The 27,275-nt window shown below is 51.7% G+C and overlaps 9 protein-coding genes across 9 annotated transcripts; 4 read left to right on the top strand and 5 right to left on the bottom strand.

The window, feature by feature from the left end:
- Positions 1–225: 225 nt before the first annotated feature.
- Positions 226–1,854, top strand: N7459_000742 (serine/threonine protein kinase CDC7; the record flags this gene model as incomplete). Its single annotated transcript, XM_056939927.1, has 4 exons — positions 226–484; positions 542–989; positions 1,051–1,111; positions 1,174–1,854. 4 exons carry the CDS (start codon positions 226–228, stop codon positions 1,852–1,854), a joined length of 1,449 nt encoding a protein of 482 aa, XP_056804207.1.
- A 248-nt stretch (positions 1,855–2,102) lies between these two features.
- N7459_000741 (ubiquitin-specific protease OTU1) lies at positions 2,103–3,110 on the bottom strand (the record flags this gene model as incomplete). Its single annotated transcript, XM_056939926.1, has 1 exon — positions 2,103–3,110. The coding sequence occupies one exon, from the start codon at positions 3,108–3,110 to the stop codon at positions 2,103–2,105; it is 1,008 nt and encodes a 335-aa protein (XP_056804206.1).
- Positions 3,111–3,827: 717 nt separating this feature from the next.
- Positions 3,828–6,684, top strand: N7459_000740 (putative RSC complex subunit (RSC1); the record flags this gene model as incomplete). Its single annotated transcript, XM_056939925.1, has 5 exons — positions 3,828–3,970; positions 4,028–4,190; positions 4,252–4,320; positions 4,401–5,660; positions 5,722–6,684. 5 exons carry the CDS (start codon positions 3,828–3,830, stop codon positions 6,682–6,684), a joined length of 2,598 nt encoding a protein of 865 aa, XP_056804205.1.
- An 840-nt stretch (positions 6,685–7,524) lies between these two features.
- On the bottom strand, positions 7,525–9,258 carry N7459_000739 (putative spindle poison sensitivity protein Scp3; the record flags this gene model as incomplete). Its single annotated transcript, XM_056939924.1, has 3 exons — positions 7,525–8,859; positions 8,947–9,068; positions 9,150–9,258. The coding sequence occupies 3 exons, from the start codon at positions 9,256–9,258 to the stop codon at positions 7,525–7,527; spliced, it is 1,566 nt and encodes a 521-aa protein (XP_056804204.1).
- Positions 9,259–9,879: 621 nt separating this feature from the next.
- N7459_000738 (uncharacterized protein) lies at positions 9,880–10,348 on the bottom strand (the record flags this gene model as incomplete). The annotated part of the gene is made up of 2 exons (XM_056939923.1): positions 9,880–9,912; positions 9,965–10,348. The coding sequence occupies 2 exons, from the start codon at positions 10,346–10,348 to the stop codon at positions 9,880–9,882; spliced, it is 417 nt and encodes a 138-aa protein (XP_056804203.1).
- A 1,036-nt stretch (positions 10,349–11,384) lies between these two features.
- Positions 11,385–13,925, bottom strand: N7459_000737 (uncharacterized protein; the record flags this gene model as incomplete). The annotated part of the gene is made up of 5 exons (XM_056939922.1): positions 11,385–11,396; positions 11,456–12,757; positions 12,818–12,937; positions 12,994–13,775; positions 13,811–13,925. The coding sequence occupies 5 exons, from the start codon at positions 13,923–13,925 to the stop codon at positions 11,385–11,387; spliced, it is 2,331 nt and encodes a 776-aa protein (XP_056804202.1).
- A 679-nt stretch (positions 13,926–14,604) lies between these two features.
- Positions 14,605–18,790, top strand: chl1 (DNA helicase; the record flags this gene model as incomplete). Its single annotated transcript, XM_056939921.1, has 12 exons — positions 14,605–14,722; positions 14,812–14,816; positions 14,936–15,026; positions 15,083–15,252; positions 15,309–15,947; positions 16,002–16,667; positions 16,723–16,893; positions 16,984–17,552; positions 17,844–17,870; positions 17,939–18,088; positions 18,197–18,395; positions 18,572–18,790. 12 exons carry the CDS (start codon positions 14,605–14,607, stop codon positions 18,788–18,790), a joined length of 3,024 nt encoding a protein of 1,007 aa, XP_056804201.1.
- A 567-nt stretch (positions 18,791–19,357) lies between these two features.
- N7459_000735 (uncharacterized protein) lies at positions 19,358–20,503 on the bottom strand (the record flags this gene model as incomplete). The annotated part of the gene is made up of 1 exon (XM_056939920.1): positions 19,358–20,503. One exon carries the CDS (start codon positions 20,501–20,503, stop codon positions 19,358–19,360), a length of 1,146 nt encoding a protein of 381 aa, XP_056804200.1.
- Positions 20,504–21,340: 837 nt separating this feature from the next.
- Positions 21,341–26,885, top strand: pld3 (phospholipase D; the record flags this gene model as incomplete). Its single annotated transcript, XM_056939919.1, has 3 exons — positions 21,341–26,694; positions 26,753–26,821; positions 26,879–26,885. The coding sequence occupies 3 exons, from the start codon at positions 21,341–21,343 to the stop codon at positions 26,883–26,885; spliced, it is 5,430 nt and encodes a 1,809-aa protein (XP_056804199.1).
- Positions 26,886–27,275: the final 390 nt, after the last annotated feature.

Genomic DNA, 27,275 nt, shown 5'->3' with positions numbered 1-27,275 from the left:
CGCCCGCTCCGTGTGCCCGCCCGCTTTTGTTGCCCGTCATGTATTGTCATTCCCATGTAATCCCGCGTTGCTCTCGGAGAAAAACAACAGATGCATTTAACGCCTTGCGCTTCGACACTCCGCTCATTCTCAGTCATGTGCACATGAATCGCATCCGACCCTAAAGCTTCGTACACTTCCTTCTCATTTCGAATCCTATATCCCAATAAAAAGCCTCTAGTCGCCATGTCGGGAGTTCGAGGTGCACCAGCGGGAGTCTTTGAGCTCCATCACAGCAGTTCTTTTCGAGGTCTGCAACCTGCGGCTCAGAGATACGCGTCAGAAGAGGACGATGAGAGAGTCCTGATTGGTGAAATGGCTCAAGCGGAGATCGACTATGAGGAGGAAGAGGTGGACGACTCTGTCCGAGAAGACATGAACAGATTAGAGGATACTTTTCCAGGTATCTCGGACCGCTTTCGACTGGTCAATCGGATTGGAGAAGGTAAGTTCTCTCACTTGCTCACACGGCCAGTCTCAATTGACCCTCGATTCCCTGCAGGAACATTTTCCACCGTCTACAAAGCAGAAGATCTTCTATACGATCACTACCACAACGATTGGGATGTCTTTGGGGAGGCACAACCAGAGGACGCGTGGGCAACGCCTCCCACTAAGCGACGGCGAGTCGATGGGAATACAGGAGGGCGCAAGAAGGCACGGTATGTGGCTCTCAAGAAGATCTATGTCACGAGTAGCCCTATTCGCATCCAGAACGAACTGGAGCTGCTCCACGATCTTCGAGGTTGTAGATCTGTCTGCCCTCTCATCACTGCATTTCGGTTTCAAGATCAAGTCGTTGCTGTATTGCCTTACTTCCCACACACCGACTTTCGTATCCAGTATCGCACCTTTATGGTGGCAGACATGCGCCACTATCTGCGGTCACTGCTGACAGCATTGCACTCGGTCCATGAACACGACATCTTGCACCGGGATATCAAGCCAACGTTCGTACCTTCCTGACTTAAATTCAGTCGCCGAGAGGTGTGCTCACATTTCATCGGGCAGGAATTTTCTCTACAACCCGGACCTGAAAGAAGGTGTACTAGTTGATTTTGGCCTGGCCGAGGTAGGTTTCAAGTTGGATTCCAGTTACGTCGATGCGGCATATTGATGCTCATCTTTTGACAGCGTCAGGGCTCCGAGTACACTAGCTCATGTCTGTGTACTCACCAAACTTATGTTCGCCGCAGTCGAATACTGTCCAGCTATTACTCCAAGAATCCACCGTCGACAGGGGTATCAGCAGGCTACCCCAAGAATGATTCTCGGCCATCACGGCGAGCGAACCGAGCTGGAACTCGAGGATTCCGCGCACCAGAGGTTCTTTTCAAATGTACATCCCAGACCACAAAGATTGATATGTGGTCAGTCGGCGTGATACTGCTCACCTTACTCGGCCGCCGATTTCCTTTCTTCAACTCGGCAGATGACATCGATGCCATGATTGAAATGTCTAGTATCTTTGGCACCCGACGCATGAAGACTGCAGCCGCTATGCACGGGCAAATTTTCGAAACAAACATTCCGACGATTGGAGAAAAGGGATATAGCTGGGAGAAGTTGGTGAAATGGTCTAGCTGCGTGGAAGATTTGACCGAGAGCGAACAGCAAGCGACGCGACTGTTATCAGGATTGATGGAGTTAGATCCAACGAGGCGTCTCAGCGCCGAGGAAGCCCTGCAGCATGAGTTTTTCACTGACCCCATTCACCATGATGTGGAATGGGGAGGCCATCCTGAAGAAAGCGGAGACTCGGTGGAGGAGGACGATGCTGGAGAGGACGAAGCAGATGAAGTTGCGATGCTATGAGACCCAGGATTTGTACGATAGATTATGATTCTTCTGATACTGCACCGTATCACCGTATCTTTTCCTACGAACACTTCGCTCTCTCCCTTCATCACTTCCCATAGTCAGATCATGGTGTCTTTGAGCAACCGCTCAGAGTCACACCAGGAGAAATTCAAGACGAGGGACTCCATTTCGCTAGAAGACCACTGCTCCACAACAGAATCGGTCCCGAATAAAAGCTCCAGGGGGTATATTCACTGGCTTCGTTAACCAGCCTCCCCGAAGTCGTAGTGTCCGGTTTCCGAGGCATGCTTGGCAGCTCCCTTCTCCCCAGTGAAGGTGCCACCGCAAATGTTGCAACGGACCAAGAACCTAGAGGTATCCGTATAGTAATGCTTGCTTTGCAGGACCTGGCACATATTCCGAGCCTTCTCCAATACAACTGGGTCCGCAGCATCAAAGATCTTGGTGTCACCATTCGCAAACGGATTCGCACGGGTGTATGGAGGCTCTGAAGGAGAGAGCGCGAGGACGTCGTAGTGAATTCCCGAATATACCACAATGCTCCGAGTCGGGGCACCTTCATTGAACTGAAACATATGAAGTGTCTGTACATCAATGGAGCAGATCTCGATATTAAAATACTCGCTTAGGATCTTGAGTTCGATGGCACCACCCCACGAGTCCTCGTTCTGAATCCATTGACAGTAATTGTCTGGATTCTTGCCTAGAATAGCCGCGGTGTATTCCAGCGGATTTTCCTGGATTACACCTGCAATGATTGATCGGAGCTCAATCATGGTATCCATATCGCCCATAACTGCAGCTCCCACTGCGCGGAACAGACAGGAATTGTCGTCGGGCATGACCCGGAGCACAAAGGTGCCGCTATGCTCCGGGGACGCAATCTCGGGGGGATCGTCGGCCAAAGCCTCTGGATGCTGCGACACTGATGGTCCCTGTGAGAGCTGCTGGCTGGGCGTGCCATAATGGGATTGTTTCGGCGGAGCATGACTTGGCGGGGTCAGGGTTACACCTTCACGCTGTGCCACGATCAAAGACTCCCCGTTCAAACTGACACCGATATCGGATATTCTTAGGTCGGGCTGAAAACTGTCGAGGTCGAACGGTTTTAGATTGGGATATCCGTATTTGACGTCGAAGGAGGAGAGACCGGTCTTCTCTGCGATCTGTGCCCGGAGGTCATGGACGGTGGCTGAATCGTCCAGGCTCACTGTGGACTGGCCCGAAGGACCACGGACTCGCAGTCGCATGGTCGGAGCAATATGAAGGGCAAATCGCAGCAACCAAGTGGTTGAGAGAAAAAGCGGCGACGTGGTCGTAGGAAAGCACATGCGGTCCCACCGATAGTTAACTAGTTAGTTAACTAACTTAGTGAGGGAGCTATGACGATTTTTTTGGGCACCGTGTGGGGTAATCGCGGTGCTGGTGCCGTGTGGAGGCACTTTAGGAATTTCGCCAGTCCTCGATATGTAGACGGGCGGAATAAGATTGACGAGAGAAACTGGAGATCTTAAGCAGTGCAGTAATTCGCTAGTGGAAAATGTTAGGGATATGTCCAACTCAAGCTTCCCTCAGGGTGGCTGTGAATGGGAGATTCCTTTTCACCCATGCGGAGATCAACGTTGATGTTGGTGCGTGACCCCCCACCCGAGGGTGTCCGCGCATTTACTCGTCTAGTCCCCATCCAAGTGGTCGTGGATACGAAGCATTTAACAGCCCTAGGCAAAATGCAGAGACCGCGAGTGGGTGACTCCCTCCAGGTGTAAATGCTTCATTTTCAGGACCCCGTCTAACCCGTGTATCAAGGCCGCAAATTGACAATACAGTGGTAATAATGGTGTCACAAAACAGCTGACTCAGCTGCGCGCAAAACGCGAGGACCACCATTTCTCCCTACGGTCGACGCAACCAGCTTCCATTCCTTCACAATCCCAACACTTTGCAAGCTTGTTGCTGCGTTGGCCAACATGGATCAATCGAAGCGACGGCAGTCTCAACCTCAGCCGGAGGAGCCTGTCACCTCCATCGAGAATGATGGCTCTGTCACTGACGACCAGTGGAAAGCGATGATGGATGTAACCATGGCAATCTACGATTTTCGCGAACCAGAGTAAGTGCAGCTTTTGGATGACTTCAGGGCTCTGCAGGTCTAATCGTGCTGTTGCAGTGGCCATGATCCGTCGCGCCTCTTCCATCGGAGTGTCAACAAACGCCTCGTCCCAGACTACTACGACATTATCAAAGAACCAATGGCGCTTAGTATCCTCAAGCAGAGGATCAACAAGCGAGAGTATAAGCAGTTCGCAGACTATGTGCGCGATTGCGCCTTGGTACGAGAATCATACCGTCTTTACCTTGCTCGTCGAGGCTGACCCGGTCCCGACTCCTTAGATCCCCCACAATGCGCAAACTTATAACCGACCTAAATCACAAGCCTATGAGGATGCACTTGTTATCAAAGTATGTACCAGACCAGACGCATGATTACCTGGATTGCATGTGTGGGATACAACATGACTGACCACCCTTGTGTCCCACAGGACGTTTTCCTTGAGGAGCTCAAGAAGCTCGCCGATAAGGGTGTGATAAGTGTCAATGAAGCTGGTTTTCCAGATCTGGGAGAAATACCAGAGGCTGATCCTCTTCCTGACGATGATGAAGAGGAGGAGGAGGAGGAGGAGGAGGAAGATGATGACGACTCCGATGACGACGGCCGACGGAGAAAGAAACCGGGTCCAAAACCAGGTTTCAAGCGCGGAACAAAAGATTCTCAGAAACAGGAACCAGATCTTCGCAAAAAGCGTGGCCGTCCTCCGCGCGTGGATACTCCCATGGAGACTCGCATCAAAACAATCCTCAAAGGGATTCGGAAGTTCAAAGGCCCCGGTGGTCATTTGAAGATTGTTCACTTCGAACGCTTGCCAGACAAGGCAACGTACCCGGACTATTACATGGAAATCAAGGAGCCCATTGCGATCGATATTATCAAGCGAAAGTCGAAGCGCAAGAAGTACAACTCTGTCGATCATTTTATGCGGGACCTTGATCTCATGTTCAACAATGCCAAAGAGTACAATCAATCCGACAGCCAAATCTACAGAGATGCTGCCGACCTGCAAAATGAGGCACGGAAATTGGCCGAGCAAGAGAAGCAGAAGCCTGATAGCGAATATCTTATGGAAGACGGACGTTTCCCATTGCCAGACGGTATTTTGCACCGAGGAGAGTTGTGGAAGGTTGGTGACTGGATTCATATCCAGAATCCTAACGATGTGACCAAACCCATCGTTGCGCAGATTTATCGGACTTGGCAGGATTCCGACAATGAGAAATGGATCAATGCGTGCTGGTATTACCGCCCTGAACAGACGGTGCATCACTTTGAGAAGCATTTCTACCCCAACGAGATTGTGAAGACTGGTCAATACCGAGATCATCGTGTTGACGAGATCGTGGATCGTTGCTTCGTCATGTTTTTCACCCGCTACAGTCGGGGGCGTCCAAGAGATCTCGCGCCGGATAAGGAAATATATGTCTGCGAGGCTCGCTATAACGAGGAGAAACATAAACTCAACAAGATCAAGACATGGGCTAGTTGCTTGCCGGATGAAGTGCGGGAGAAAGACTATGAAATGGACCTCTTTGATGTTCCTCGGAAAATCAAAAAGGTACCAAGTCCGATTAAGCATCTACTAAAAGAAGATGCGAAGGAGACGGATGACCTTCCTCGACCGACATGGGGAGCTGATAATGCACCGCCGGTCGTTGGTGCAGTCCACCGTCGTCCGCGGGATGAGAACGTTAGGCTCCCATGAGTATTGGATGGACACACTGAACCTTCAGCTAACACTTCCAACGCAGGAATCACCACCACCAGAGCCAACTCCATCTCCTCCCCCTCCTTCTCTACCCCCGCCTACCATGGTTCCTGCTCCGCGACAAACCATGGACCAACCTGTTCCGAACGCCGGTGTTTCCAACTACAGCAACATTGCACCTACCCAACTTCAAGCACCCTCACCTGCAGCTCCAGCGCCTCAAGTGTCGCCTGTGCCTGGTCCTTCGGCAGCTTATCAGCCTCAGATAAATCCGCAAATATACCAAGGACCCAGCCAGCGACGTCAGAGCGCTTTTATCCCGCCGCAAACACCGAATGGGGCTTATCAGGCATCACCGGCATCACACCCCTATTCGACCACACAGCCTGCGCCCTATGCTGCCTCCTATCCGACTCACCGTCTTCACGCCGGAACGTCGGTGTATAATCCCAATGCGCCTCGCTCCGTTGAGGTCTTTCATCTTAGCGATGCTGCCAACCTTGCTATACCGGCTGATATTCGAAAGCAGTTTCATTGTGACGAGAGAGGCCATGTGCTCTTTTTCTCTGTGCCTCCCCTGGACATCATTCCATCGTCGGGGCCAAAGCTAGCCCACTCCCTCAAGTATCTCGCCGCTAAAGAAGAACGCCATAGAAGGGTCACCGAGCGAAAAAGAAAGAGAACGGAGGAACGACAGCAGCGAGGAGAAGAAGCAAAGCGCCGGCGAGCCAATGAACAGACGGCCCTTGCTGCCCGAGTTGGAAATTTGGTTCCAAAAGCAGTCAACTCCCTGGTCCAGCATATTGTCTCCGATACGAATGAGTTGTACCACACATTCTATCAGGATCAAGCCAACGTCGCCAAGGCTGCAGACAACAAAGCTCGTGACAGAAAAATCCAAGTGGATCGTTCGGCCTGCCAGCGAACCAAGCAGATCCAGGTCCAGTCTAAGAACGAAGGTTCTGTGAACCTCAAGGGAAGTGCCATGTACCTAGGCGATATCTAATTGCAAGTGTGCTGAATTCGGGCTGGATATTCTGCCATCCACAATTCTCTCCCGGATCTGTGTATTTGAGGCATCTCTACGGGTTCTGGCAGGATACGAAAGGGCAGCATTGTGGCAGTCGTGCACGACCAGGTTGACAGGAATTAATATATCGAAATACATGTTGTGCCAATGCGCTGATATACTCTTATCCTAGACGGGAGGCGAAATCAGTTGCGATTTCCATTGCACAACTCTCCTATATACACACCGCGGTTATATAGAAACGGATAAAACAAGTGAATGATGACCAAGAACCCCTAGAACCACGCCTGGGCAAGATCATTGACTCATGATCTCAAAGTACAAACATTGAGAAGATAAACAGCCTGAATATTTCCGCCGACCACATAAGATCACACAGAAGAAGGAAGATTATACAGAGATGACTAGGAAAGTCCAGTCTCAGAGGAGACCCTGGCAAGTAAGAAAGCATCGTGCGATGGGTCTAGATGATCCAAAAACAATATGACAAAGTTAAACCAGGAAAACTTGGAAAGACATAGAATGAGAACTTTGAGAATCAGTCTATGAAGAGTAGAGTCGGTCGAGAATCTTTGTATGCGTTGTCAACTTTACTTCGCCGATTCACAAATTCAATCGAAAGGCAGGGGTGCGCTCTTGGAATCCGTTATTTTGAGAATTTTTGACGCTCCCGTATGCCGTTGTACCCAAGTGAAACTCCAATGACCTCTTTTTTGTGGGAGAGGAGGGTTCAAATGTAAAAAGGGAAAAAATAACTGGACGTCGCCGGGTCCGTGTCGTCGTGATCGTAGTATTTGGTGGGACAAGAAAATCAGATTAGGAGTCAGTGGGGCTTTCCTTGGTCTCGGAAGTCCAGGACGAGCTGTTGCGTTTGTTACTCTCCTCTTCTTCCATGGAGAATACCAGGTCGCTCTGCTCTTCCTCCTCAATTTTGCTGGTGGTGACTGGAGAGGATATGGTTCGATCTAAACGACCGCTAGGCCCCACTGACGAGTGTCGGGCAGAACCTGGGTGAAGAGACATTCCACTGAGCTGCTCGGATATCATCGACATCGATGACTGCCTTCCCGGGCTAGATACAAATGGCGGGCCATCGTGAGAAGTCCGACTGCCGATAGGACCCAGGCTGGGGCTGGCGATTGGGTTCAAAGACGATTCACGAAGAGGAGAACCAATATGAGGGAATGAAGACCCCACGGAGTCTTCCTCCTTCCTCTGGCGTTGCTTAGCGAATAGTGCTCCAAAGCGGGAAGGGCTTGAAGCTAAAGGAGAGCCGTTTTTGGAGAAGCTGCTGCTTGTCATGCCAAGACCACTCATATCACGATGACTGGATCCGAAGTCATGGTCTGTCCGAGAAAGCCGACGTAATTTTTCTTGCGGTGTGAGAACATCATCATGTAGGTTCATTGGCAGATAGTCCTCTTCCATTGGGAAATTCTCATCCCAGTCATCGAGAGCAGTAGGCCGGGGAACACTAGCAGACAACATACGGGGCTTGACGGATCGTGAAGAGTGTAAAAAGCGGGGACCAACAGAGTCTTCTGGTGCTGGAGGAGATGACCCAATGTTAGATGATGGCTTCCGTAAGTCAGAGCCATAGCCAATGTCACGTAGGTTCCGAAATGCGTCGACGTAGCCGGGTCTCTGCGCCGGTGGGGACAGTTCTAGGCCAAACTTGGAGGGCATTGAGGCAGCAACTGGACCATATCGGGCCGCATGAGATATACCCTGGCTGTCGAACGATGCCGGAAGAGGAGCATCGAGCGCTGTCAGGTGGTGATGATTGGGTGACACGGGAAATCGCGCATCTTCTACCGGAGATCCGTACTTTGAACCAGCATCGGAAGCTAGACCGGCATCAATTGTTGGAATTGAATCATATGGTGGCTGTTGCGGACCATGCGCAGTTGGAAAATCCTCCTGTTGTGGAGCATATCGTGATTCATGGCCATTCATGCGCTGTTGCGAAAGAACCGAGTTCGTCAAGGCCGAATCCTGGTTGACATATGCCTGCGGATTGACACGACCACCCAGATTCAGATGACTTCCACTCATGCCTAGGCTCCCGCCGCCACCAGTCGGTCGGTTCACCCGACGCCCATCTGGGAGGATGTGGGCTAGTGCACACTTTGCACCAAACTTGCAGTTCCCCTGGAAGAAGAGAACCTCTCCGTTAGCACTCGGGAGACTTCAGTAGCTAGTGTACAAAGGCTTAACAGGGGCATCAGCAATACCTACCTTGGTGAAGTATTTGCAGGGGGCGTAGTCCACCGCAGCGTCTGTAGAGTGCAGGAATGGACAAGCGGGGCCTGCTTGGCAGGCACCCTGGCGGAAAAACTTGCAAGGAACATGCTTAGTGTCTGCAGAGTGTTCGGAATAAGTGAGTCAGCATGAGATCAAGAGGTAGATGAGCGAAGACCATGAAGCCGAGGGAATCCTACTCTTGCTGGTCGGGTTAGGCGGGCTGCGAGCCATGTCGAGGCCGGACGGGTTGCGGGAATGTCCATTCTGGAGCCCCGAGGGCACTGGCAGAGGTGCGCGACCTCTCATGTCGGAACGATTGGGACGAGACGAGGGAGGGCGAGAGGCCGACAGCATCGCCGAATCGATGTGGAGGTTGGAGGGGTTTATCGGAGGAGAGAGGGGAAGAAGATCCAGCGGGCGGTGTAAGATCGGAAATCTATGAAATCAGCGCGGAAAGGTAAACTAGATCCACGCGATTTGTTCGCTATTGCAAAAGTAATAGAGCACACGACGAGAAGTGAGCAGATGACGGTGATTGAAATAGGATGACTTGCTCCACTAGTTCTCGTTGGTCCTCGTGGGACATATGCGCTGTTCATCTGATTTGTCTTGGTTCGCCCGCCTCCCGGGTTGCCTCCATGCCTTATTCATCCCATTCTATCATTACATATCAATATCATCCCTTGCCCCGCCCAAGTTCCCACCGGCAATTGTTGACAGGCCTTGGACTTGAGGCCCCAGTATGCCGAGCTCATCTGAGAAAAATGCTTGCGCGAGTTAACCGGTGTAAGGAACGTATGGATGGTATCATATCAAAGAGCTTTGAGCTTCGCTCAGGCCGAGCGCAAATCACGCTTGTTAAATGATGTGACTGGCGAGGGCAAGATGATCACCAAGGTAGCGTCAAAAATACCCGACCCTCTCTCATTAATGGGGCTCCCCTTCAAGCCCTAGCGACTCCTGGAAGTCCTGTCAGCAAGCGCGAGGTGATGATCCTGGGTGGGCAGCTCACCCAGAGCTCTTGAGAAGTTGTGTCGTTGGGTAAAATCTCGGTGCATCTGCTCCAAAGTTGGCGACAAATACGAGAACGGTCGGTGGCTTGTCGTTGCCATTGTTTCCACTCGTGCCCGAGCCTTAATCTCTCCTCTGCTGATAGATCGACCGTATCGCCGTCCTGCTCTGCCAAGTGTGCTTGGATCGCGTCTCGTTCTTCCTCGAGCCGCTGGATGTCCTGTCGAAGGTCGGAAAGTCGAGGGTTGGCCGCAAAGGCAGCCAGAGCAGCCAGGGCTACTTTTTCGTTCGATTTCAAGGAAGAGAGCTGGTTTTGAAAACTGTTGATGCTCTTGTCGAGTGCAGCGGTGATCTCAAGGGGGTTACTTCGCAACGAATCTTGCATTGCGTGGTAGACGACTTGCTTTCCTAAAGAATATGGATAGTGATGACTAGAGACGCACACAGGCAAAGCCCGATTTCTAGGCTGACATACCTGCAATTCGCTCTTTAATCTCACCATGCTGATGCAAGACTCGTAGGACCTTGACTGCTTGTCCTTTGGTTTGACGGATTCGATCAGTATATCACTTGCAAGGACCACTCTGAAGTCAAGCACCTTTAGAAACTCTGTTGTGTAGATTTGCAGCGACCTCAGTCGCCTTTGTCGAGTACTAATCAGCGAGATTCTGACGGGGCAGCGAAGGTGGGCATACTGAATAAGGGCGGCTGGTTTGACAACGGCATCAGCATTGTCAATTTTGCTCCCCAGACGACCAAGGGCCTTTACTTTTGTTCACCTGGTGATACAACGACCACTTGAGCTCCCAACAATTGAACTTGAGGTAATGTAAGTGTGCTCACGTAGGTAGTTTCGGATCACGGTAGCATCTTGTCATCGTTAGCCTCCCTTTCACTCTAGCAGCAGCTGGCATTGCAGACACCTACCGTCAGCGCCCGAGGGCCCATTACCTCTAATTTTAGAAGATGCCATGCTGATATTCGCTGTTGGAGTTATAATTGGATACCGCATGGAATGGGAGCACGTAGATGCCCCAGGGTGGATGGGGAGGGGGAGGGGGAGGGAGTTGCCGGATGAAACGAAAGATCTCGGCTACTTGGAGGTACGAGCCTCCGAACATAGCAACAACAAAGATACAACCAAATGTGGTCCATCAAGATTACGCTTAATATCTAGAAAGATCCAAACAGCAGAGCATATGTCCAAAAAGCCCCAAGTAGCCATGATATTCTGAGCGTAAATGCAAGCATATGGAAATGGAGGCGGAGGCAACGTCAACGGTTTCGCCTCCCGGACGGCGAAAATGGAGGTTTTTAGAACCCGGGATTAAAGAGCGTAAGAAAATGCAGCAACCAAGAGAGATGAAAAAGAGAAAAGCGCCTACAAGTCCATGAAGGAGGGCCAAGAAGCATCTAGGGTATCACATCACCAGCTGCAAATTCAGTTAGCTCGGGGACCATTGTCCGAAGGAAAAGACTCTAGGTTACTTACGCAATCGTTGTCGTTCTTGGCACTAGGGACCCCCATCTCTTCAAAGGTCTTGGGGCCTTTACCCGGTAACCCCTGACCACTAGGTTTGGATGGCTGAGCGGCGGGTTTCTGAACTGAAGAAGCTGACGGAACAATTGATGGCTGGGGTGTGGAGGATGCTGACCCGCGGGATGGCTGTCGGGATTCCATTCGCGGAGGGAACGTTGCGGAGGAGGGGGATCCGGAAGGACGAGGGGACGGTAAAGGTCCGCCATGGCCAGAGACAGGAGTTCGCACTGGTCTCCTATCTGGAGGCATCGCGTCGAGGCGGGCAGGACGTCGTCGCTCACTCCCCGGGGGTGGAACTGGCGCAGAGTAGCCAATGTCCAGTCGAGGTGTGCCACTGGGACTGATCATGTTTGCAGCCTGAGGACTGATTGGCCCTCCTGGGGCGCTGGCCGGTGTACCGGGACCAGGTTGACGAGAGGTCATCGGGCCGTAAGAAGCATTCCGAGGCCCGGGAGCCCCCGGATGTCCACCGTATCCTGGAGGGCCGTTCGCGCGGAGATTCGGATTGACACCAAACGCGGAGCTGGGTCGAGGATCCGGCATTTGGTAGCTTGGCTGGCCCGGAGGGCGAGGACGGGAAACGGGGCGATCGGGGTAGGGAGCAGCAGACGGAGGACGGTCCGAGAGTGTCATCCGCGAAGGATCAGGCATCTCGATGTTCTCCGGGGTTGCTTCCAAAGATCCGCCTCGTTGATGAGCGACATATCTTGTCGATTTGATACGGGAGATTGCAACCTTCTCATGATCCTTCCTAGATAAAGTCTTGGACCGCGAGATACTATCGATCCGACCAGTCGCGTCCTTATTCCCACTGGCAGCTGCTTTCGCATACCAGCTTCGGGCTTCTTTGATATCCACGGGAACGAAGATACCAACTTCATAGAAGTACCCCAGGGCGAATTCGGCCGTGGGGAGGCCGCTTTGGGCTGCACGCTGAGCATAGGTGAATGCTAATTCGTCATTCTTCTCAAAAACACCCTCGTGTCCACAAAGGAACCATTTACTGATGGCCATTTCGGCCTCGGGCTCTCCCTGCCGTGCAGCCAAAGCATTGTAATGCAAAGAAAGCGCAGGATTGAAATCACAGCCAAGCTGGCAGAGTTCATATGCTGCACCCATTTTCACCTGGGCCTTGGCGAATCCATGATAGGCAGCCTTCTCAATATTGACACGAGATACGTTGAGATCAAGAGGCAGATAGGTTTCGGGAACGCTAACTTGAGGAAGCTCTCTGGCTAAAAGCATACCATATACCTGAGACGTATGTTAAACACCATCGAACCATACACCTTCTGAGGATACAGGCAGACTCACATAGGCACCTTGGGGTGCGTTCTGGTCGCATGACTGAGCAGCCAGGCGGATGTAATCCAGACCGGTGTGATAATCTTGACGTTGACCATGTTGGCCGAGGAGAATCATCATTCCCAAACGCTGAGATACAGTTAGGATATCAGATCAGACGCAACCAGGGTTCTTTGGAAACACACGTAGTACGAGGCAGAATCTGCTCTCGATACACCCCGCTCATAGTGCTTGATCGCCTTCTCTGGTTCACCCGAGCTTTCGAACTGCATGCCGATGCGGTACTCAGCACGAGCGTATCCTTTCTCTGCAGCTCTCGAATAGCATCGGAACGCCTCCTTCCGATCAATTCGGTAGCCAAATTTGCCGAACTCCAGCCACATGCCCTTGATGAACTCGGCTCTTGGGTGGTGCTGCTCGGCCAAGAAGCTCACGATGTTCATGGAGTCGGTTTTCAATTGGCGCTCTACCTGTGGCGTATGTGGACGCGGAGGCTGTGTCAACGATAGGCGGGCCTCATTCTGCGCAGCCACCTCCACGTAGGCAAGGGCATCCTGGGCCCACGCTAGTTGCATCTCCGGATCGGTGGTTGACAGAACTGCCATTCGGGCGCGCTCCAGACTAGCTTCTCGCTGCTCGTCAGTGGGAGGAACGTTTGGTGGCGGATTGCGCAAGACGGGGAACGGAGAGAAGTTGGGGTGATCCATGCTGTCGTAGGTCGCGGATTGCGCGTAGGCACCGTGATCGTGGGCCTGGGCGTGTTGGGGCTGGCCTTGAACGGCCGAAAATGTGCGATCCGAGAATTGCGAGCGGTATTGGGCGGGGGGCTGTGGCTGTTGAGCGCGGCGGGGGTCGCGAGCATGGTGCTCCATCTGCGCGATGTTGTCCTGCATATTCTCGGGCACTTCGGGCATGACTCTGCCGGGGCGAATCAGTACTCGAACCCGAGGCATCTTTGAAACGTCCTCTGGAGCATCACTGCTGGAGCGTGGAGAAGGGAACCGCACCTTTGGGGGGAGGGGGAGATGACCTCTGGCATGTAGAAGTCATCCTGCCCCCCTGGATACCATGTCGCACCCACCCGTGGCTGACCACGGCCCTGCGATGGTCTGTTCATCCCGCGTAAGGTGGTAAATTAGATCGCTGGTAAAGCACCGGGAGCCTCGGAGGCGCTCGGCGACAGCATCAACATTTGGTGGGGGAAAGGGAAGGGAGTGCAGTGGGAAAGTGAGAGAAATAAGAAAAATAAAAACACCAGTCAACCGCCAAGAGGCAGTGAACCACAGCCCACTTTGCGTAGATGAACCACCCCGCCCCCAGTCGCGCCCACAGTGTTGAGTGGGCTGCGGTCAGGGCAAGGCAGTGCCCGGTGCGGTTGCTATTTTGGATGGGAGATTGCTCGATTCTACACGCATCCTACGATATGAAGGGATTTTCCTCTATATGTACTGCTTGACGCATATCCGACGACATACTGTACAAGATAACTACTCCAGATATCCTCCGGTGCCAGGGTCAAACCAGATGAACCACACCGCAAGGTCCGTGGTCCTTTTCGCCTGGGAGTGTCTGGAATCATGAATGGCAGATGGGTGCTATAGGAGGAAAATTCTATTCCATCTTCTAAATCGCCCTGTCTTTCCAGGGCCTCTTTGCTGCTGCGTGAGACCCGCAAATCATCTCCCCCTGAGGGTTTAAAATTTGTCTCTCCTGGGAAGCCTTACCGGCTCCACTCGACGGCCCTCTCGGCTTGATTTGGTTTATTTTTATCTTCTTCCAGAAACCATCGGATCGTCATGGAGCTGCAGGATTTCCACCATCCGTTCACGCCTTACGAGATTCAACTCCAGTTCATGCGGGCTCTTTACGACTGTCTCGAAAATGGGAAAGTCGCTGTATTCGAGTCGCCCACTGGTAAGCCCGAGTCCCCCCTTTCTCCGGGAGCCCTTTCCCTTTTCTTACGCTCTCCCTTTCATATGTGCTCTGATCTGACAGTGGCACAGGCACAGTGAGTCGTTCCCGCGTCTCCACAGGGCGAACGATGACCCTACTAGTGAATCGGGTTATAACTAGTCAACTACGTTGCGTCATTCGGCACTCTCCATGTACTAACCTGCCCATCTCCAGGGGAAATCACTTAGCTTGATTTGTGGCTCGTTGACCTGGCTTCGGGATCACAAGCGCAAGGCCTTCCAAGAAACCTTAGAACGGGTAGCATGTAAGTTGCGTTAGTAGGAGTGAGCATTCGTCAATTCTCATTCTCATCTCGGTCAGGTAATGACGACGACGAGCCAGCGTGGATGGTTGAATTTGCCAAACAGAGTTCACGCCGCACCATCGCCGAAAAGAGGCAGAAATTTGAAGCCCGACTGGCCACAATCAAACAGGAAGAAGAACGTCTCAAGCAGGCTCAAGACAGCCAGACACGGGCTCGGAAAAAACAAGTATGCATTCTCTCTGACCAAGACAATTGATCGTCTCACCGACAACCCTTCTCTAGCGGGTAGACAAGCCAGAATCACAGCCTGATCACCACGATGATAGCCAATTTGTCCTTGATGATTATGACAGCGATTCAAACGAGCAAAAGAAACCGACGGGGTCGGATGGAGTCGATGGCCTTTCTGCCAGCACCATGGCCTTGCTGGAGCAATTCAAGGGCCAACTTTCGACGCCACAGGAGTGTGTCGACGAGACAGAGGATGTCGTCAAAATCTTCTATTGCTCACGAACCCATTCCCAATTGAGTCAGTTCGCGGGTGAACTTCGGCGGGTGGCATTCCCATCAAGCATCCCTACGGATCCTGACAAGGAGGGCCAAGACGATCTTCAAATGCTGGAAGAGGGCATCAAACACCTTTCCCTTGGCTCACGAAAGAATCTATGCATCAATCTAAAGGTTAGAGCGCTGGAGAATACCATTGCCATCAATGAGCGTTGTCTGGATCTGCAGCAACCTGGTGTGGCTGCCGACAAGAAGTGTTCGTACCTACCTTCCAAGGACGACGAGGCCCGAGTTCTTCAATTTCGGGATCATGCTCTGGCGACGGTCAAAGACATAGAAGACATCGCCAAAATTGGAAAGCAGGTTGGAATATGTCCCTACTATGCATCCCGCTCGGTAATCCAGCATAGCGAGGTCAGTTCCGGTAAGGTTCGACGAAACACGCACAGCTGACACACTTTGTCATAGATTGTGACTCTTCCGTATCCGCTGCTCCTGCAGAGATCTGCTCGCACAGCACTAGGCTTGTCTGTCAAGGACCATGTGGTCATAATTGATGAGGCTCACAACCTAATGGATGCTATCTCCGGTATTCATTCAGTAACCGTGTCACTTGGTCAATTACAAACTTCTATCTCACAGTTGACGACATATGCTCGCAAGTTCAAGAATCGACTAAAAGGGAAGAATCGAAGTTATGTTGCTCAGGTCATTAGGCTGGTGAGCTCTATTGCCGAACATCTTCGGGATATCTCCCGGTCCAAAGGACCCCAAGAAGGCCCTGTCCAATCTTCAGACCTGATGGCTGGCAAGGGTGTTGACCAAATCAACCCCTACAAGCTATCTCGCTATTTACAAGAGAGCAAGCTTGCTCGAAAGGTGGATGGGTACGTCGAGTCATCAGAACAGCCTCAGCAGGGTCGATTCAGAGATAGGGCAACAATGCCTGTTCTTTTCCATATTCAAAGTTTTCTCCTTCCTTTGATGAACCCATCAGAAGAAGGCAGGCTCTTCTATCAGAAAACACAGGATGAGGTACTATTGAAATACATGCTTCTTGATCCGACAAATCATTTCCGGGAAATTGTGGAAGATGCCCGAGCGGTGATACTGGCTGGGGGTACGATGTCTCCTGTATGTTTCCATGACTAGGTCTAATTCCTACTATATCCGCTGACTTATCTTATAGATGTCGGACTACGTGAGCCACTTGTTTTCCTACGTGCCGCCTGAGAGGCTTGGAACGTTTAGCTATGGCCATGTCATTCCACATACAAACCTAGTTGCACAGTCCCTTGCTAGAGGGCTTCTGGGCTCAGACTTTGATTTTACATACGAGGCTCGCGGATCTGAGAGGATGGTGAGTGTGCTATTGATTTTTCTTTCTTTCTTTCTTTCTTTCTTTTTGGTTTCCATTGCATCAAGGTGTCCTCTGACTCAGGAAATGTAGATAACCGATCTCGGACGGACCATTGCAACACTGTGTCAAGTCATCCCCGACGGCGTTATTGCATTTTTTCCAAGTTATGATTACCTGAGCCAGGTGGTGAGCGTCTGGAAAAAGCCGATTGAGAATGGTAATGGCCAAACCACCCTGAGTCTGATTGAAAGGAAGAAAAAGATTATTTGCGAATCCCGGGAAGCAGTGACGACGACCGAAGCTTTGCTCCAAGAATACACCGAGGCTGTTGATGCCGGGACGGGGGCTTTGCTTTTGTCTGTTGTTGGTGGGAAATTGTCGGAGGGTATTAATTTCTCTGACCGGCTTGGACGGGGTGTTCTGATCATTGGCCTGCCCTTCCCCAACATTCGCAGTGCTATTTGGCGAGCCAAGATCAAGTATATTGAGGAGAAGACCTACAAGCAAAGCCTCGGAACTGAGTCGGAGAAGAAAAGCAGCGCCTCGGCAGCAGGCAGGGATTTCTATGAGAACTCATGCATGCGTGCCGTGAACCAATGTATTGGGCGAGCGATTCGCCATATAGGCGACTATGCGGCTATTGTCATGATCGACCGACGGTACGACATGCCACGAATCCAGGGGAAATTGCCTTGCTGGATCCGGGAGAGCCTGGTATCGACCAAGGCCTCACGCCCAGCCCAGATGGCAGTACAGCGGCTGTCAAAGTTTTTTGAAGAAAAAGCTTAAGAGCTAGGTAGCAAAGCTTCGTTCAAAACAGTTTACTAATAGTCATATATGGTTATCCAACATCTACGGAATATCAATTAGAAATAATTATTATCATCATCATCACAATCCGTTCATGGATGGATGTGTATGTATGTACTGTACGTACTAGTCGCTGGCAGAATGACGCCGGATACGGAGGGCGGTCAGTAAGTAACACGTGATCTCACTCAGACCCAGAGCAGGGTTTGGCCCTATCACGGGACAAGCGAATTAGCGCACACTCTAGCCGGCGCGAGCGTGGGTTTCAACATCTGAGCCGGAAGTATCCACGACCTCCCCCCTTCAACGCCCAACACTCAACTGGTCTTGTCGAGCACACCACCGACGACAAGATGCCTACCCGTTTCTCCCAGACCCGAAAGCAGTGAGTCGCCCTCTCCTGTCCCATCGTGCACCCTTTTATCGCAATAGACACAAATTCGAGATCGCTACGCATCTGCCGGTCCATATCGCTAACATTGATATCCCACAGCCGCGGCCATGTGTCCGCCGGTTACGGTCGTATCGGCAAGCACCGCAAGAGCCCCGGTGGTCGTGGTATGGCCGGTGGTCAACACCACCACCGCACCAACATCGACAAGTACCACCCCGGTTACTTCGGTAAGGTCGGTATGCGGTACTTCCACAAGACCAAGCAGCAGTTCTGGAAGCCCACTATCAACCTCGACAAGGTACGTTTCAGCAGTCAAACTGGATCATTGGGAATACGGCGACAAATGGAAGCTGGCCTTATGTGTGCCAAGAGTCGGACAGCATAGGGCCTGCAAATTGTTGTTACATTGACAGGAGCATCGGATCGCGTTCTGTTGAGAGAATGGTGTTGCTGATTGAAATTTTCCCGATCTAGCTGTGGTCCCTTGTCCCTGCCGAGAAGCGTGACGCCTATCTGAGCGGCTCAAAGACCGACACCGCCCCTGTCATCGATCTCTTGCCCCTCGGCTACTCCAAGGTCCTCGGCAAGGGCCGTCTCCCCCAGATTCCCGTCGTCGTTCGTGCCCGTTACTTCAGCCGTGATGCTGAGCAGAAGATCAAGGAAGCTGGCGGTGTTGTTGAGCTGGTCGCATAAGCGTTGATTTGGTGTTATTCGGAGAAGGCGGGTGAATCGGGGCAATTGCACTAGGGCTGCATTCGGTCTTGTGGAGGATCAAGGTTCTTCCTGCCAGTTATGAGGGCGATCGGGACTCGAAAAAAGACCGCCAGGAGCCGAAATGGTTGATTCTGGCGTTCCAAAAGAAAAAGGGTTTTTGTGTATGCAAATTGCATTGCATAGCCTCCGAATGCCCTTACGATTTCACATTGTGTTAAACAAATACCACAAGGAGGATTTTTTCAATTCCTTTGTACCCGTTTTACTGTCCTCGGGACCCAGAACTGTGCGAATGCATGTGCTTTCGCATGCTAGATGCTGCGGGACGGTCTCAACGGGGGTTACTTGGTCGTCGCCAGCTGCACAACTGTGGTCGAGTATTTCTGGATCATTTCGCAAACACTGGCTATATAGCTACCCCTGTCGACTCCACTAGTCAATTTCCAGCTCCGTAGTGTTACAGGCGTAGGAACATTTTACCCGGCTTGCGTTTCATGTGGCATCATTTACTAACGACCTCAAAAATTCAAAGTGTATGTCATGCTTTTAGATCTTTGACTCCCGCACAGAACCTCTGTGGCCGACGGTGTCCGCACTTATGGCGAGCGTCTCGCTGATGAACCGAACAGCTTCGTCAACCATCTTGGGCGTGACCTCGTGGCCCGCTGTTTGGTCAATGATATCCTCGAATGATACCGCGCCATCGCCGAACCAACCATCTGATGAGATGGCCTTCTTGAACCATGCCAGGAAAATCTCTCCGCGATGATATGGCACAAGTTTATCCATGCCCCCAGATAGGTTCAGGATCCGCTTCCCCGCTAGGCACCGCTCTAGAAGCGGTCGAAGTTCCTGCTGCTCTTTGTCCGTGGGATCAGGCAGCGGGCCGTCTCGCGCTAGGCCAGGCGCACCCTTTACATGGCTAAGCATCAGACCAGCCGGGTCGTATTGCTTGACTACGTCCACGAACGAAGCCGGGAACGCTTCGGAGCCGAGGATTTCCGATCCAGGTGGGTTGCTCTTTGTCCATGATGGCAGTTTCGACAGTCGCGCGCGGTCAACCATAAGATTGAGATAGTCCGGGCAACCAATGATGACAACACCAGCAGTGACGCGGGGCTCGTGTAGCAGACAACTCCAAGCAGCATGTCCACCGAGGGAAACGCCTAGCACGAGGTTCTCCGAAATGTTGTACTCCCCATTGGGAAAGATAAAACACGCAAGATAGTCCATCAGGAGAGAAGTATCCCGTGCGGTGCCCTCTTGAACGTGGTCGGCATTAGATATCTCGCGTTGATAAGGACTGTGCATAGGCATTAACTCACGGAAGATAGAGAACATGTCTTGCGCATGCCGAGGATTCCCCTCTTTCCAGGACTCGTTGGCAAGCGGATCGACCATTCTGGCGCCATGATTCCGCTGGTCAAATGACACCGCAATCAAGCCTTTGGCGGAAGGGGTGTCTTTATTCCTAGTACTCCAGTCCGTGATGCTGGAGGCGGCGATATCAGTCATGCGTTCCTGTGTTGCCAGTCGGGGATGAAGAAGCCAGAGACAAGCGACCTCCTCCTGCGACCGAAGTTCCTCCAGGCCGAACACTGTCACAGAAATTCCGGCAATTGCATAGACCTTCTGCGACACCGCGACCGGCCTGGGTCGGCCCGAATCAAGAGTCTTCAATGGATCTGCCATGATGTAAGACTATGGGTAGATTCGAATGTGGGTGGGCACCGGTTATTCTCGAATGGTGGGAAGTGACGGTGGTTATGTTCTGTAGAATAAGTGACCATGGCGGGGAATCTTGGGGTTCTTTCTCAACAGTGCCTCGGATATATAGCGACGGAGCCGAGAACCAAAAAAGGCAACTCTAGTACATAGTACTTATTGCGGAGCGCCTACCGGTTGGCAAGCATGATATCTCGGACTCTAATTATTTTTTTCCCCCACGTGTATGCTATCATTGATTTAGATTTCCAGTGTGATCAAATCGACCATTCCTCTGGATCAGAATTCACGGACAATAATTGCTACAAGTACGGTATCGATCTTGGAAGACAGTCACATGACTGCGTCCTCTTTTTTGGAATGCCTGAGGCGGGCACAACAGGCTTCCTCATGACTACAAAGGGAAAAAGCTAAACCCTGAGCTGTCTCCCTTAATTCCTCGAGTGGTATATCTGGGTAGGTGCAACCCGTCGATCTGATCGGTGTCCCCTGTCCCCTTTTTCTCCGGTGAGCTGACCGCCCGCTGCTTGGCTAGCTTGGCCTTCTCCAGTCCGAGCGATTATTGTTATTCTGATGGGGCGGAGGAACTCCACCAGCCTAGTTAGACTCCTTTACCGTCAACAGTCTCGTGGCTACCGTCTTGCAATTGATTCTGCTGTATTCGTGTGCGAAATCGTAGGATGACAGCGACAGTATCGGATCACATATGACCGGATCTCCATCGATCCTGCACGTACGCAAATTGCTTCCTGATGGCAATCCCCTCCAATGAATTGCAACTGACGACTACCTTGCATTGGCAGTATGACCGACACTACGTTGGCCTTCTCCTCTCCAAAGGAAGCTGACCGCGGCCCCGAACAAAATAAATCGATGAAGCCCGACCCCATCACAGTCTCGACTGGATCGAAGCTGGCGTCGCCATTTCCGTCCCCTACCGAAGCCAAACGACCCGCTTCGCCCAGGCAAGGCCAATTGACAGAAACCACGGATAACAAAACCTCTACTTGTCCGCAGCTATCCCAAGAGGCAGAGGGGTTTCAAGGGAGCAAAGAAAATCTACACTCGTCTTCAACTCCACATGGCTCGCCGAAAGAGAGGCCATCCCTGAGCACTCGATCGCCGTCACTGAGCCGACACATGCACCAGTCATCTATGCCCGGATTATCCCCCCCGTCTCGAGCTCCCAGCGTTCAATTTCGAGATACTGATACCGAAGCGCCCGAATTGCCTCAGTCCCGGCCACAATCCCGGCCCGCATCGCTTTACGGCGACGATGGCGACCAAGGATTGAAAGGGAAGCAGTCATTTATTACCAAGCTGAAGTCATCATTCGCATCCCACTCTCGTTCAGCTAGTGGAGCTACGGCTACAGATTTTCGGCCACCCCCGAACGATATGGCGACCCCAGGCTCCGAACGGGGTGAATTCCGCTTCCCAGAACCCTTGGTCGAAGAAGGGAGTGACATCGATGCCGATGCGGAGGAGAGTGGCGGCGAACAGCGTGAGAAACCCAAAAAGAAAAAAATGCTGCGACGCCGACAACAGCAGGAGGAGGACGCTGGGACTCGCACTGCTCCCACAACTCCGAAAACCAACCGCCGGCCTTCCTTTCATTTCTCTTCTTCATTTGCACCCTTTGAGAATTATCGAACGAATATTTCCCCGCGACGAGCAAGTGCGACAGATTTCACTCCTCAACCCCGAGAGGGCGTGTCTGAGGATGAGGGCCGTGAGAGGCTTAACCGACGAAGGAGTGCTTGGGCTGGGTCTCGCGGTCTTTCATATATTGGACGGCAACAGGACGCAAACCAGGATGAGCAACGACCAAGTCATCTGAGGAGACTCACCGGTCTTGCTGGGCCTTCAGAAAACACTGAAAGCCTCGCGGCTACTTGGAGACGCCATCGAAATGAACGGGGCACTAGTGCTAGTGCTCAACGGTGGAGGCAAATCAAAGCCGGTTTCAAATTGATCGGACAAAGACGCAAGGCCGACACTACGATTGACAATAAGAAGTCGGCAGAGCTGCTTGCTGAACTGGCCTCGGCTGTACCCGCTGCACTCATTCTGGCTAGTTTCTTCCAGCGAGATGAACATGGCAGCAAACGAATTCCGATCCTTTTGGAACAATTGAAGGTCCGTGTCACAGATAGTCGCATCGACTCACATTCAGGTGATCGTCATCTAGTGTTTCGCATTGAGCTAGAGTATGGCAGTGGCATGACTCGGATGAAATGGATCATCTTCCGAACGTTGCGAGATTTTGCCAATTTGCATCTCAAGTACAAGCTTCATCTTGGAACTCAGAAGTACATTCAGTTGCGAACGAGTGAAAACAGTCCCAGCCTTCCACGTTTTCCCAGAAGTGCTTTTCCATATCTGCGTGGTGTCCGAGGACTGGAAAGCGAATTTGAGGATGAGGATGACGACGGAGGATATGAGACGGGCCCAGAAGCAGTGAGTGGCACCGAAAGATCATCAAAGAAGAAAAAACAAACCCAGCAACCGCAACCGCAACGTCGGCCTTCTGGTGCTCTCACCCGCAGAAAATCCAGCATCACAAATGCTCAAGAAGGGGAGTCCGCCGCGGGCCCATCGTCCACACATGAAGGCGCCCCGAGTGGCAAAAGAGAGACCTATCCCGAAAGACAGCGGAAAAAGCTCGAGATGTATCTGCAAAAGATGATACGTTTCTTGATTTTCCGAGCTGATAGCAATCGCTTATGCAAATTTCTTGAATTGTCCGCTCTTGGAGTGCGCCTGGCTGCGGAAGGGAGTTATCATGGCAAGGAGGGCTTTCTGATCATTCAGTCGTCTAAAGGTCTGGACTTCCGACGTGCTCTGACCCCGTCTTTGGTCAAGAAGCGACATTGGCCCAAGTGGTTCCTTGTCCGGCACAGCTATGTGGTCTGCGTGGATTCCCCCGAGGAAATGAATATCTACGATGTCTTTCTTGTCGATGCTCATTTCAAGATTCAAACCCAAAGGATGAGCCTACGCAATCAAAAGGCGAAGGACTTGGCCAAATCTGCGAAGGAGTCTGCCAGACACCCTCAGCATCATACCCTGCGGCTTGAGAACTCCGAGCGCAAGCTGAAATTACTAGCCCGCAATGAACGGCAACTCCAGCAATTTGAAGATTCAATTCGATTTATGGCTGCAAACACCCCATGGATGCGGCCGAATCGGTTTGATAGCTTTGCTCCGGTACGACAGAAGTGTTTTGCTCAGTGGCTAGTTGATGCTCGAGATCACATGTGGGTTGTCTCGCGAGCAATCAACCAAGCAAAGGATGTTATCTACATTCATGACTGGTGGTTGAGTCCGGAACTTTACATGCGGCGGCCGGCTGCAATCAGTCAGAAGTGGAGACTAGACCGTCTCTTACAACAAAAGGCCCGTGAGGGTGTGAAGGTTTTTGTCATTATGTACCGGAACATCAACTCCGCCATCCCAATTGACTCGGAGTACTCCAAGTTTTCTCTTCTTGAGCTCCATCCGAACATCTTTGTTCAACGATCCCCTAACCAGTTCCGGCAGAATACTTTTTTCTGGGCCCACCACGAGAAACTGTGTCTTATCGATCACACTGTGGCATTCGTTGGAGGCATCGATCTATGCTTTGGGCGTTGGGATACGCCTCAGCATCAACTGACCGACGATAAGCCTACCGGCTTTGAAATGACCGACATGCCCAAAGACGCAGATCATTGTCAGCTTTGGCCTGGCAAGGACTACTCAAACCCACGCATTCAGGATTTCTATGATCTGGATAAACCATATGAGGAGATGTACGATCGCAATGTCGTACCACGAATGCCCTGGCACGACATTTCGATGCATGTAGTGGGTCAACCTGCTCGGGATCTTACTCGCCATTTCGTTCAACGTTGGAACTACATCCTTCGCCAGCGGAAGCCAACCCGGCCAACTCCATTCCTATTGCCCCCTCCAGATTTCAACCCAGCCGATCTTGAAGCTCTTGGTCTGGATGGAACATGTGAAGTGCAGATTCTTCGCTCCAGCAGCATGTGGTCAACAGGTACACCTGACGTCACCGAGCACAGCATCATGAATGCCTACGTGAAGTTGATTGAAGAATCGGAGCATTTTGTCTATATCGAAAACCAGTTTTTCATCAGTACCTGCGAAATTGAAGGCAGGAAGATTGAGAACTTGATTGGAGATGCCTTGGTGGAGCGCATCGTCCGAGCGGCGAAGAATGAAGAGGCATGGCGCGCTGTCATTCTCATCCCATTGATGCCGGGCTTCCAGAACACCGTGGATAGTGAGGGTGGAACAAGCGTGCGCCTCATCATGCAGTGTCAGTACCGCAGTATTTGCCGGGGCGAGACATCTATCTTTGGCCGTCTCCGTTCTCTAGGCATCGAACCAGAAGACTATATTCAGTTCTTCAGCTTACGTGCCTGGGGTAAAATCGGGCCCCAGAAACAGCTGGTCACAGAACAACTGTATATCCATGCCAAATGTATGGTCGTGGATGACCGTGCTGCTATTATTGGGTCCGCAAACATCAATGAACGGTCTATGCTAGGATCCCGCGATTCAGAGGTTGCGGCCGTTGTACGAGATACAGACATGATCGCATCCACCATGAATGGCAAGCCCTTCCTGGTGGGAAGATTCCCTCATACTTTGCGCATGCGCCTGATGCGGGAACATCTTGGAATCGACGTCGATGAGCTTCTAGAGCATGACTTTGCTACTGAAGAAGAGTTACGCAAGATCCAAGTTGCAGAGGAAGGAAACCGACCAAGCGGTGAGCGAGCGCGACGTGGCTCAGAATCTTCCATAATAGAGCGGCAAGACGAGCGGGAAATGATTGAACGTCGGCACCGCATTCAGGACGAGTTCCTGTCTCGCTCGGAGGGCATGCACAGTTTCAACCATGATGTTGACTGGGAACAAAGCAACAATCCTAATCTCAGAAGCAACCGTAGGCTGACTGCGGACCCACGGGTTACCGATAACTCGGATCATAAAAAGGACGTCGACGGTGATGGGCTTGACAAGCTAAAGGCGGCCGAACAAGCCGGCTTGGGAGTTGGTCGTGACTCGCAGATGACGCAGGGTGGCAGAGAAGCTCTTGTTTCACCTATATTTTCTGAGGGTAAAGGTACTATCGAGCAACCGAGGCAGTCTTTGCCACAGAGGTCGGCTCGAGAAAAGTCCTCTCGCAGGGAAGTAAACCATGTATCTTCTTCTGATGGCCTTGGAGAGTCGGAGGCCAATACCAACTCAGAGACTCCTTCACAAGGTCATGGCGTGTCCGGCTCATCGAGCCGTGACTCAGAGGCTGGCAGTGTCGGTCTAATGGTATCGAAAGAGAACCACGATACCTCCAGATATGGACAGCCGTTGGTCCCGGAACTGAAGCGAATCTTCATTGACAAGGACTGTATGAGAGACCCAGTCAACGATGCCTTCTACCTGGACACCTGGCAGGCTGTCGCCGAGAAGAACACGAAGATATTCCGGTCTGTCTTCCGGTGCATGCCCGACAGCGAGGTTAAGAATTGGAAAGAGTACAAGGAGTATGCGGCATATGGCGAACGCTTCGCAGAAATGCAGAGCCAGCAAAGCAGCAAGTCTCCCAGCTCGCCTCAGCAGAGACAGACTGGCCCTCCTGGCGCCGGTTCTTCTGTTGTCAATTCTCTCACTTCGCCAGCACCTGGTATCAACTTGAAGGCTGAAGGCCCGATGGCCGAGTCCAAGACCCCTGAGACGGTTGATGAAAAGGCTGAACTTGGGACCTCTAACGCACCGCGAAACGATACTGATCGGCCGCAGTCTGAGCTCGCACAACAAGAAACCCTGTCGTCGATTGACGAGAAGGCTGCGCTCAGGATGGCATCAGATCCAAATCTCTTGAGTAGCGTGCAGAAAGGAAACATTGATGAGAATGGGGCTGGCGGAGATGTTGCCGAAAAGCCTCGCTCGAATCCAGCTTATGTCGACTATTCCGAGGCAGTTAACATGAATTCGACGTCCCAGTCTCGGAGACGCAGAAGAAGAGCGACTACAATCGGCTCCAGGCGGGAGTTTCACGCCACGGATGAAGTAATGGACACGCAGCGTGCAGAAGATCTTTTGAATAAAGTCCAGGGCCATCTCATTCTTTGGCCTTATGACTGGTAAGTCTTCGTGTCCTGCTTGATTGACCGATGGACATATTGACTGGTCTGTCTACAGGCTTGAGAAAGAGGAACAAGGTGGAAACTGGCTTTACGCTTTGGATCAGATCTCCCCGTTGGAAATTTAGTAAGTTTCGGTTAAATTGGTCTCGGGCGTCGAACATAGTCACTAACGAGTCTCTAGCAACTGATTCGCCCCTCTGCCACTTGCACTAGACAGCCTTGTTTGGGCTAGCTTTCATCGTGACCAGTAAATCTCGCTCACTCTTCGCCTATTTCATTCTTGTGTCCTCTCGTTTTGTTGGACGCCGCTCTAGCTAGTGACTGCTGCTTGGTCATTCCTTGCCGATCCATCTATGGGATGAGCAGTCAGGGTCGCTTTGCCCTTTAATCCCCTTCTGAAATTCTATCATGTTTAAGCCTGGTGGCCGCGCTGGATACCGTGGTACCTTCAATTATTAACCTGGGCTAGAACCATAATGAAAAGCTTGCGGATTTATTAAGAACAGAAATTTGGAATCTAGATATACATATACAGGGTATCTAACAATGCAAAGCACCCCCCCCGACTCCTCGGTCGT

The sequence above is a fragment of the Penicillium hispanicum genome, assembly GCF_028827665.1.
Source record: "Penicillium hispanicum strain IBT 35686 chromosome Unknown utg000001l_segment0_segment0, whole genome shotgun sequence".
In the NCBI taxonomy this organism is placed as follows: domain Eukaryota; kingdom Fungi; phylum Ascomycota; class Eurotiomycetes; order Eurotiales; family Aspergillaceae; genus Penicillium; species Penicillium hispanicum.
Note: the sequence above shows the minus strand (reverse complement) of the source record. Positions and strands in the feature narration are given on the sequence as shown.